This window comes from Lissotriton helveticus, chromosome 1_1 (assembly GCF_964261635.1).
Source record: "Lissotriton helveticus chromosome 1_1, aLisHel1.1, whole genome shotgun sequence".
Taxonomy (NCBI): Eukaryota; Metazoa; Chordata; class Amphibia; order Caudata; family Salamandridae; genus Lissotriton; species Lissotriton helveticus.
The window spans coordinates 2,010,933,558-2,010,945,618 of record NC_136057.1 but is presented as its reverse complement, the minus strand read 5'-3'; the positions used below and the strand labels follow the sequence as shown (position 1 = coordinate 2,010,945,618).

Genomic DNA, 12,061 nt, shown 5'->3' with positions numbered 1-12,061 from the left:
CGTCTAAGTCCCATTAAGATCCAGATCGCAGAGGGGAAAAGATGTGTGTACGCCTGCATTTAGGGTTGTAGATGAGAGGATGAGTCTTAAAGTCTAATTGAAAATGGACTGCCATGTTTAACAGATGATAATTGCCCCTTTGCCTCATTGTGTGGCCCATTTTCTTGCCTGAGTTTTAGCCTTTAACCAGGGGTTGGGCAAAAACAGCTCACTCTCGTCGCCATGTTTGAGTGTCATGAACAATGTCGAACAGGGGAAACTAGGAACAGTCTTCCTTTGACTTTTTATTATCGCAACCATTTATTGGAGGGAGTATTACTCAATTTTAACAGGGAAGCTGTATTTCAGAGTGCAATATATTTATACAATTATAACTTTTTAAAGCTCACAGAAATGTATAAATGTGACTCCATTTGTTGTTCTGCTATGGAGCGTTCCTTCCTGCGTAGGATGTGCAAAGGCTTGACCCGTTTACGTTTATTTTCAGCTCTCATACGTGGATGTTGAAGGAAATTCGATTGATAGCGTGCAAATGACATTCCTTAAACTCCTGAGTGCCTCGGCAAGACAAAACTTCACTTACAACTGCCACCTGTCAGTGGCTTGGCACGACGCGACAGCCGACAACTACGACAAAGCGCTGCGGTTCCTGGGGTCAAACGATGAAGAAATGGCGTATGACAATAATCCCCACATCAAAGCCCTGCATGACGGCTGCGCGGTAAGTATTAACGCAGACACTTTTTATTTTCACCAGCTTGTCAAGTCAGCTAAGAGGCACCGTGGTACTCTGAAAAGATCTGAAGGTTTAGCTAAGTGGATATAGAAAACTCGGTTTTCCATTTAGACAGGGTTTAAAAACCCTACCCTTCACATTTCAGAAATCCATAAAAAGCACCGTCTTAAAATATCAGCTAAGGAAAGCGCTACGAGTGGCCCGTACAAAAACTGAGTTGACTGCCGAGTCAGTAATGTATTCCTTGTGTAACCAAAGCATAAAATGTTTTGAAGACCAATTTAGACAGGAATAAAAGTTGGGAACGAAGCTGTGCATGTTATGGCATTTAACGATGGTGGTTGTAAAAGTACACATAAAAGCCATTTTAAGAGAGGCTGTTCTGTGATTAGCAATACGGAGATGGAACGCCAGCAGATGGGAACAGAAGAGAAAAAATTGGGGTCGGAACACATAAAATGCACCCACAATAGGCAATTTTGAGCTGACGTCAGGCAATTTTGCGTCAGATTTGCACCAACATTTGCACAGGTCGATTGGTACAAAATGTTTGATCCTTATCAAGCCCATCAATAATCTGCAGGAACAATTTTACAATGTGGATGGCATGAGCTTTTATCGATTTTCTACAAAAGTGTATAAATGAATATTTGAGTTCCCGGACTTCCTATTTTAAATTTTTCGGTTCCAGGGCTGAAGACATAAGCCATTGGGGCTAATTTACAAGCCCCTTCCGCCGCTGGTATATCACTTTTTCCCATATTAAAAATGGTGGCGGAAGGGTCTTGTAAATAAGCCCCATTGTTCGAATACTTGGGACAGTTTAAAATGTAGCATTGTCAGCTGAAGCGGTCGCACCTGCCGCTATAATGCTCACACTAGGCAGGGCCGTACTTTATCAATTATTTAGTGTCCATGTGTCACTCTACGGACTTTGCTATACCATGCTTAATAGAACTGCCTGACTAGCTTTCCAGTGTAGACACTTGGTAAGATTTAGCTGTTAATCTCCCATATCAATATTCTGCTCACTTAGGGGCATATTTACCAGCCCCTATCGCCACAGGAACATCACTTTTAATGACGTTCCTGCGGCGATAGGGGCTTCACCTTATTTACAAGGCGACTTCAAGCCACTTAGCACCACCCTGTAAATAACGCACCGTTTCATGCTATACTTAGCATGAAAGGGGTGGGCAATAGGTTTTGTGCTGGGCGGTCTGCTGCAACACCATTGATTTTGATGCTGCCCCCTTTTTACATAGGAGGCAGCTCCAAAATTAAGACCAGGCAAAACCTGGTCTTAACATAGCGACATGAGGAGAAATGCTTTATTTCTCCTCGTTTTTGCTGTGAACAGCAAAACACCATAAATGATTATTTATGTGCAAGAAGATGTCCTTTCCTGCACATAAATAATCATAAAAAAATGACAATTTGCAACTTCTATGTGTGCTGCAAAATGCTGCACACATAGAAGTTACAAATCACCATTAGTGATTTTTTATGCGCAGGAAGGGATACCTTCTTGCACATAAACATAAACAATCATTCCCTCAACGCAGGCACTAGGCAGTTGAATTAAGTGCCAGCGCTAGAGAAAACGAAGGGATGCGCCTTATCTTTGTAAATACGGTGCATCACTCTGTTTTCGGAATGGTGGAGTCTGGTGGCATTAGCATTTTGTGTTTAATACCACGCTCCGCCATTCCCTTGTACATATGCCCCTTAGTCACTGAGGGCAGCTGCACACTCCACATTATATCCAAGTTATTTCTCTGATGAACCAACGTTGAACAGTGTAGATATATTTCAAGGTGCATTAGGCACAAGGCAGAAAGTGCACATATCAATATAAAACGTAAGAGAGGACAGTGACCCGCTGCTTTTATTTTATATCTTGTCAATGAAAATCATATAATAAAACTTCATGAAACGAAGATTTTAGTGCTATTTACGTCAAATAAAAGCATGCTGTGGGCAGTGCAAATTAAAGCCATTACACATCTTCACTCCTTTGCCCTTGCGATCCACAATAATTCTATAAAGCAGTTATTGTGCTCACTGCTTTTGAGAAGCTTCATGACCAGTAAATTGCATCCTACCATGTCCATGAAATGGTTTATAACAGCGTTTACACTACTTTTTTTTTTTTAAATTTTTTATTGAACAAGGCAGTAGGAATTCATAAAATAAAATCATTGGTACAGAATTAAATAACAAAGACATTATTCACATCAAGATTTATCAACAATCAGATAATTTCCAGACAGTTTACAAGAGATAAAACTAGATTAAAAAGACAGGAATAAAAGAGAAAGGGTCCATTATAAAAAACTTGCAAAAACCATTTTAGTGAACAGTATCACTGCTACAAAGTGCAAAAACTGCAATAAAGTGCTACTCCCGAAGGAGATATAATCCAATAAAGTGCAACTTTTAAAGTGCGTTAGTGCAATAAAGTGCAACCACAGCTATTATTATAAAGCAGCAGTAATACACACAAAAAAAAATCACATTCCCCTCTCCCTCCTTATCACCCTCCTTTCAGCAATTCCAGATTCTCAAAATATTTCCAATTTCTTTCAAATCTTGCAATGGCTCCTACCCTACCTGCATAAGCTCTTTCAAAATCACATGTTCTACTCATTTTGTTGAACCATTGCAGATGTGATGGAATCACCCCGGATTTCCAGTTCTGAAGGATTAAAGACCGTGCAACTACACAAGAAATAAAAATAAATACTTCTTCTGTTTTATCAAACCTGCTCCTCTCTTTGCATATGCCAAACAGGGCCACCTCTGCCTCCGGTAAAAATACTTTCCCAGTTGCCAGCTCCATATCTACGAATATCTCCCTACAAAAAGAATCCAACTTCGGACAGGAAAAGAAGATATGACACCATCCTCCCTGTCCCATGGCTTTACATCTAAAACACTTGTTCACAACTTCTGTGAACATTCTCTCCAGGGCCTCCGGGGTGTAATACGCGAGCCAACGTGATGAAAAAGACATTCTTTTGTAATTGGCCGCCCGGAGTGCTTTATTACCCAGGTGGCACAATAGCTCCCAATCCTTATCTGTAAGAAAACATTGCGTCGAGAGGCTTATTTTCTCTAGATGTCTCTCAATTATAGGAGAAGAGCTGGCAAAGTAGAGCTTTTTATACCAAAATCCTATGCCTTTATTTTTATCCCTGTACAAAGCTGTTATCGACGCAGAGGGAGAGATGAACAGGCCACCTATCTCTCTTCTAATAAAATAAACCATTTGTAAATACTCTAAAAACATAAGTCGCCTGGAATTATTCATTCTATTTAAGATCTCTTGCCAGCTAATTACCTTATTTTGTACAGATAAATGTCTTAATTCCCTAAACCCGGAAAGTTCCCAATCTTTCAGATGATTCAAAGATATCTTAAGACCCATTTTGGCACATTCAGACAAACTCAAAAAATTGGAGCCGTTAGAGCCATGTTTTTTAAAAAGGAGCAGTGATCTTGCTGTATACACTTTTAGTGTCTTATATCTAGATTTCTTGGGGAGCTTAGCGGTCTTTAAAAAGATAGGAATTTGAGAACCTGCTTCCTGTATCATTTTTTCCAGGAAAAAATTATCTCTTGTCTGCCTAATCCTTAATAGTCCTGCCACAATATCAAAAAAGGCTGCATCATAATATGTCTTAAAATGGGGGAGAGCCAAGCCACCTTGATCAATCACCAGTTGAACTACTGAAAGTTTGACTCTTGAAGCCTTTTTATTCCAAATAAAACCTCGCATCATAGTTTCGAGTTCATTAAAAAAAAAACAGTATTAACTTTAATTAGAATATTGCTAAATAAGAATATAAGCAATGGCAATACAATCATTTTGATTAGTGACACTCTACCAATCAATGACAGTGGGAGCAAACACCATCGATCCAGCAGATTCCTTATTTTAATCTTCATTTTAGTATAATTCAAGGCAAAAAGTTTGTCATATTCACTGGTCACATAAATACCTAAGTATCTAATCGGGTCCCTTTTTTCTGCTTGGTGCTGAAGATAAATCGGAAGAAAATCTATACTTGTATTTAAAACAAGAACTTCCGTTTTTTTTTCGTTTACCTTATACCCCCCTATTTTTTCATAATCCTTAAGCTCCTTCATAAGACTCATGATGTTTTCTTTTTCAGGAGCCAAATATAGGATAATATCGTCGGCGAACAATTTTAATTTGGACATCCCGACGATGGGGGGAAAAATAGCAATGTTGTTTCTTATTCTTGTTACTAAAGGTTCGATAAAAAAAGTAAAAAGCAAGGGGGACAATGGGCATTCTTGCCTTGTTCCCCGATTAATTTTAATCTTTCCAGCAGGTTTAGCATTAATAATTATCTGGGCTGATGCCCCTTTATAGATATTATTTATCATTTGTATAATTGAAGCAGGGAATCCAAATTGACCCAGTGAAAAAAAAAGTGCAGACCAATTAACTAGATCGAATGCTTTTTCTGCATCAATCATTAAAATACACGCAGCTGTTGAATTTATATTAAAATAATCTAGAGCCTGTATTAGAAATTCCGTATTAGCTGCCATATACCGACCCGCAATAAAACCTGTCTGATCCTGATGGATTACCTCTTGAGCTGCTAAAACAAATCTCTGCGCCCAAATTTTCATCAATAACTTGTAATCCGAATTCAGTTAGCTGATCGGTCTATAGGAGTTCACATCTTCTGGATTTTTTTCCTTTTTAACAAAGCTAATAATTGTAGATTCTTTGAATTCTGGGGGGACCTTTCCTCCTAATCTGATGTAATTAAATAGATTTTTTAGAGGTTCTTCAAGTTCCTTAGTAAATACCTTATAGAATTCGATAGGGAACCCATCCTGTCCGGAAGCCTTTGCCCCCGATGTTGCCCTTATACTCTCGTGAATTTCGATAATGCTTATTTCATCCCTGATTTGATTACTTCGGGAATTGGAGATTTTGGGAATTTCTATACTAGCAAAATATTCCTGGATCATTGTATCCTCCACCTGGTACTCCGTGGAGTAGATACTTTCATAATGATCCAGAAATACCTTAGCAATTCCTTCACTCTGAGTTTCTACTCCACCCTGAGGATCTCGAATTTTTAGAATGAAGGATGACTCTTGTTTCTTTCTAACAGAGTCAGCCAAAAGCTTCCGCGCCAATTGACTCTCTTCATATACCCTTTGCTGAAAGGCCCTTGAACTATTTATCTCTTCTAAGGTAAAAAAATCCCTTAAAATAGCTTTAGCCTGCTCCCATTGATTTGGCTGCTGATTGATCTTTAGAGCATATTCCCTCTCGGCAGCATTCTGAAGAGCGGATATTTTATGCTTGCGATTATTTGCCTTATTGCTGGAAAACGCAATGATCTGACCCCTGGCGGCTGCTTTAAACGCTCCCCAGACAGAGAAGGGTTCAGCTGAATTATTATTTACTGAGAAAAATTCGATAACCCACTCTTTGAACCCTGCAACCCAATCCTTATTCTGAAGAAGAGTGCGATCCAGCTGCCACCTGGGGCGCTCCCCTTCCATTTCTCCTATCATAAACTCGACTTCAACCCTCCCATGATCCAAAAAAGGGTTACATCTTATCAAGGTTCTAGTGATTTGAAGTGATCTGGAAGTTAAAATAAAGTCTATTCTGGATGCTGATCGAAACCTGTTAGAATAGCAAGTATATGCCTCCTTATCTAGATACCAAGAACGCCAAGCATCCCGCAGTTGGTATTCTGACAGCAGTGCTTCAAATATACCTTTTGTCTTAGGTTTTAATTGTTTTTTGTTCTTATTGGAAGTGTCCCTCCTCAAATCCTGGATTTTTTTAAAGAAATGTTCACATGTTTTTCACCTCCTGATTTGCATTTTAATGTACTCTGGTGAATGTTTTTGGCACTTTCTAGTAGCAAAGATACATGATCTCAATATGAAAGCCATTTGTGCATGATTCAGAAGTGCAAACTTACAGTGACCTATCATGAAATATGAACTTCCATAACTTCATACATTTTCTGTGCTGCACTGTCACTGGAATGCCTTGCAATACATTTAAACACCAATACACGTGACTTAATTGGTATTCATGTACCATGCAAGGCTCCCTCACACTTTGGATATGATTTGAGATTTACCTCTGCCAACGGGAGGAGTAAATCCGTCTCGACGCTGTTTTGTGGTGGAAACGTTCTGAAACTCATCTGTGATAAAGAGGTTTCACTTGCTACAAACCTGGCCACATTAGGTAGCAATCCAAAGACTTAGGGCAGTTGCCAGAGAAAATTATTATGTGCACCCAAAGCCACTGTATGTGAGTTTAACACAAAATCAAATAAGTACCAAGTTAAGCAAGATGTTTAATGAGAAAAAACACAAACTTTAAACATCAATAAGGCATTTATAAGCTTTAAAGAAATGTAATTAAACCTGATAGGAAATAATTTGTGGTTGAAGTAGCCTTTGTGCACAACAACAAACTCAAGAATGTCTGTTAATAAAAACAGCCACCGTAGGATGGCAGGGCGCCAGGTATGTTTGCCCGGGATTTCGAGTGAGTCTCAACCCTCACACACAGGCTGATTGATCTGTGGAGAGTCAGTCCTCAGTAGTTGCAAACTGCCTACCAGTGCCAACATATGGAGAGTGTCTTTTACATTTTCTTCTTGTAGTTTATTTCCTTCAGATGTGGTTCCCAAGTTTCCATGCAATCTCATTGGTTTAATGTTTCGAAAATAATTCCATCCCTGCAAGTTACAAACAAGATGCTTTCAACACACGCAATAACAGACGTCTCCTGATACTTATCGAACGCTCCATATCAGGCTTTTCTCAGCCCATAGACATTCTGAATGCAAGATCCCCTCCAGGGTCACACAGTCTTCAGAAAAACAAGCCTCTTCCACTAGCTGCCACCACGAGACTGCTCAATGTTTCTTCGACTTCCATTTATCTCTGAATTACTCCACAGGCCATTGATTACACACAGACCATGACCTTGTCGGGCCCTTCGCCCCTTTGGAATCTACAGGAGTTAAGTTCTCCTCTAAGGACACAGCAGCTGTCCTCAGACTAGTAGGCTCTAAATATCCTGATGTGATTGTCCGAGCTTTTATCTTTGGAGCAGGGATTTACGTAGAGGCAGGACCTCTTATACCTCAGGCTGTGGCTACTCATCTCTCTGCTCACAAAGCCACAACTCTCCAAGTGTTATTGTTGGAGTCTCACGGCAAATGTCTCTTTCATCTCTCCTCTCCTACCATCACTAAATTAAAACTCAATGTACTTAAATGGTATGCACTGGTCAGATTGTCCATACGAACATGTCAGCTCAGTGACCAAGGTTTTGCAAAGATATGGGCCGGCCACTCCTCCATCGTGGTGGTGTGAACTGACCCACACATTGAATATCTTCTGCTGCAAGCCCTCGAATCACATCCTTCTACAATTCCCAAGTGGGTTAAGGACAGAGAACCTCAAGGAACGATGAAGTGAGCCCCGTGACTATATTAGAAATGTTTCTTAATATAATGAGTAATGTTGTCCTTACCTCCCTATCCTTGAATAAAAGGATGACAACTATCATGGCCAATCAGAGTGTAAAGTTTGTTGCCTTAGGCCATTCGTCATGGTTTCCTTAGTGCACTGTGCAGGAGCGAGATCTAATTGCAGGCAGGAGCAGTGGTGACTGTGCCCCATTTTTCCTTTCCAGAAGTTCACTTTCTGGGGGGTACACCAAAAGTGCACCACCTATTTTTAACACACAGCCAGTGCACTTCCTGATGGCCTCTTTGCCTCTGTGTCCAAGTTCATAATAAGGCACAAGCGCAGAGGTTATGCCCATATGCATATGAGAAAACAACCTCTTAAGCCGGAGCTGGTGCTGTCTGTGTGATGGTGCTCTCACTATTACAGAAGATGCCACAGCTCTTCAGTAATACAACAGTGCCCAGAGGCACAGAAAACAAGTGCACGTTGCAACCCTGGGGCACTGACTGTAATATGGCCCCTGGTGCCTTTTTAGGCTAGCTTGGACACCACAGAGGGAAGCACATAACAAATAGGAACATATTATCTTAGGTTGGCAGTCCTCAGGCCCCATTGGAGGTCAAAAACAAGGGTCAAAAACAAGGGTTTCTTGCACCACAGTAAAGACAATTGTCTACATTTGTGAATTTGGAAAGTATTACAAATGAACTACTGATGTAGGAGGAATGGAAACATTTTAATGGGGGATATAGCTGCTGTTAAAGACCCAATATTTAGAGCTGTAGATATAGGAAGTGAAAACCAGTTTACATGAAAATAATGGGGATTGTTGTAATGTGTTTTGTTTCTTCCTTTGCAGACGAGAAAAGGTTACGGAAGGACTGTGATTGAAATCAACACAATTAAAATTGACCAACTGCCCATTACTGATGTGATGATCAATGACTTTGGGGACCAGAATCAGAAATTTGGCTTTGAAGTAGGCCCTGCATGCTTCCTTGGATAATATTAAAGCAAAGGACAGGTCAAGAAGCCAATTGTGCCTTGGCGCCACCAGCCCACTTCATGCCACGTGCAAGGTTTCAATAAGGATGGTGTAGAGCATCTGTCTTGCTGTGTATGCATTAAATAGAAAATACGTGTTGCCCTTGTAGGGCCAGAATCACATGACTTAAACTTATTTGGCAAATCATGAAGGATATCACACGCTGTGGCAAAGGAAGACAACATAGGGTTTATTCTGTGATCACCCCCTTTTTCGGATTCATTTGGTGCTGTACGAATGAATGTCATGGCGCTCCTTCAATTACAACAAAGTGGTGCTAAGAAGGCGCGTTAAACAAACTGTAATTATTCTGTGTACTATATTTCTATTTTGTGTCCGTCTCCCAAACTTGCATGTGTCTCTGGAACGCATCTGGCTATTTCCATTAACTGCAGACTTGCTGTCAGTGAATGCTGTGTATGTATTATAAAAAAGGTAAGCGGCCATTTTGGATGGCACGCACTCCATTGCTCGGTTCTAATAAACTCCCGTTGTATATATTGATGTTGAAGAGCTCTTTTATTTGCAGCCCAAAACACATGCTCAGGTGGCAAATCTGGAAGATCCTGGACGGCACACTGAATGCTGCAAATGATATGACGCTTTTTTCAAGTGTATACAAGGAAACGCACCTGATGTGGTGCAGTTTTCCGTGGTGCTATACCTCAGATTTTTCTCAGATTCCAGGACCTCCTAAAAAACTGTACATACCTAAAATCAATAATTTTATATTTTTGGGTGGGGGAAATTTGTATTAAAAAAAGATAGATATGTATGAGATATATTTGTCTACGTTTATGTAAAGTAAATAGCTAGACATGCAGCTTCCCTTTTTGTATCGCTTTGAATTTGCTTTTAATATGCTTATTTGATCCATATAAATATTAAAACTGGATTTTTATCAATTATTTATGGAATGGTGCAGTATTTACTTAGATTTGTTTAACTAACGACTGGGAAGCAATTTCTCGACTGGATGCCAGAGCCCATTGCAAAAGCCTATCGATATATGACCTTCCCATTAATATGAAATATTTAATGATGCCAAATGACAGCCAGTGACAAATAAGTTGTCTAGGTCATGTGATTCTACCAAGTTGCAAAGCAACACTTAAGGGGGGACTGCTAACTACAAAGTTCGGTTTCAGGCCGAAGTAACCAATACCATTTACATCCGATTTAAAAGAAATGATTTGAGCCTCACTCTAAATTTTGGAAGCAAGAGATGACATTTCTATTTTACAACACAAATCCGTTTTGTAATTATTTTTCATAATATATTTGAGACTTGAAAATAAATGTTTGTTTCTCTTTCTTATCACTTGTAAATTTATTGGTTCCTTTTTCCGCTGGCTCATTTGCAACTGGTGTTTGAACTTGAAAGAACATGCGTGTGCAATTTAGACTGAAAGTGCCCCTTGTGTTGTCTCTAATTTCCTTGATTTTCAAACCTAATCCTGTACCTGTCACCTCAAAGAGGAAATACAAAGTTTACAAATAAAGTCAAGTCTTGTCTAACTGGCACGTAATTCTGTTTCTTCGTGGTTAAGAAAACCATAAAATGTTAAAACATATTGCTGACTCCTTAGGTTCACTTTCAGCTACACACAAAGGACTCATTGGTAACAGGAATGCGTGAAACAGCGTCACAAACTAGTTCCTGTACACTGACGCCATTTTGAAAGAAAGAGAAAAACTTCAAGTGCACCAGAATTTGTTCTTTTCAGTGGTTTATATTGTGCCAATCAAGTCACTCAACAAATACTTCAAAGCACTGGATGGTATTTATATTATAGCCTTAGACCCCACCATTGTAGGCTCTACCGACCATTAAAGGCCTGCTACAGCATCGGTTCGGGACTTTAACAAGGGAGTGAGCCGTTAATGGGCGGTAGAGCCCTCTACAGAGAGCTGTAAGGCTATTAGAACATTACACCACTAGAGGGCAAAATGTTCTAACAAATAAAACAAAGGCTTCACGGTGCCCAAGTGTATTGAAATCCCCTAGGGCTTAGTGAAGCCTTTTGTAAAGCATTGCAATGTTGATGCTCCAGGCCTCTACCGGCACCTAGAAACCTGGAGCACTCCATTGTTTTCAGTGCAGCTCCCAACATGCCAATGTTCTAATATGGGTTAGTAAGTATATCCGTATGTAGTACATAATGGTACTTTCAGAGTAGAGCTTTTATTCTCAGGGGTTGAGAGTGAGCAACATCAAGAGAGTGTGTGAGGTTGTGTCCAGAAAGAATTCTCTCCAAAGGTTACAACTTCTCTTTCAAATACGTTTCTATTACACACTGGTCAGTCGATGGTCAGGCAATGCAAGTGGGCATTTAAGTGCTCATTTATAGAGGAGTAACAAGGAGGCCTCTTAAGTAGGTTAGGGGCAGCTGTTCTTGGTTGTTTATGTGTTTGACTGCAATGTACTATTTAAGTTGGTATGTAAGTTGTAAATCATAGAGTAGTAACCAGGAGGCCTTTAAATGAATACGGTAAAAGACAGCTGGTCTTTTTTATTTATGAGTTTGGCAGCAACATGATAAAATATGGAATCTTCGTTATATCAATTGGGCAATAAAAGATTTCAGTTGCCCCTTTCCCTTTAATGTCCACTCACCACTGAGGCACATATTCTAAAAATGTCTGGTAAGAGATTAAAGGCCTGATTTAGAATTTGGTGTACAGATTACTCCATAGCCAACATGGTGGATATCTCATCTGCCTTGCTACAAGTGCTATTTATTCTGTGGCACTTGTAATAAGGCAGATGGTAT

General features: G+C 39.8%; 1 protein-coding gene across 3 annotated transcripts in view; it reads left to right on the top strand.

Annotated features, from left to right (window-relative positions):
- COL11A1 (collagen type XI alpha 1 chain) overlaps positions 1–10,805 on the top strand; it is a 393,245-nt gene extending 382,440 nt beyond the window's left edge. For all 3 annotated transcript variants that reach the window (XM_078644690.1, XM_078644705.1, XM_078644698.1), the window contains 2 exons: positions 488–721; positions 9,102–10,805. In XM_078644690.1, the coding sequence (XP_078500816.1) occupies positions 488–721; positions 9,102–9,248 (381 nt within the window). In that variant the 3' untranslated portion in view covers positions 9,249–10,805. The remainder of the gene's footprint in view (positions 1–487; positions 722–9,101) is intronic.
- Positions 10,806–12,061: the final 1,256 nt, after the last annotated feature.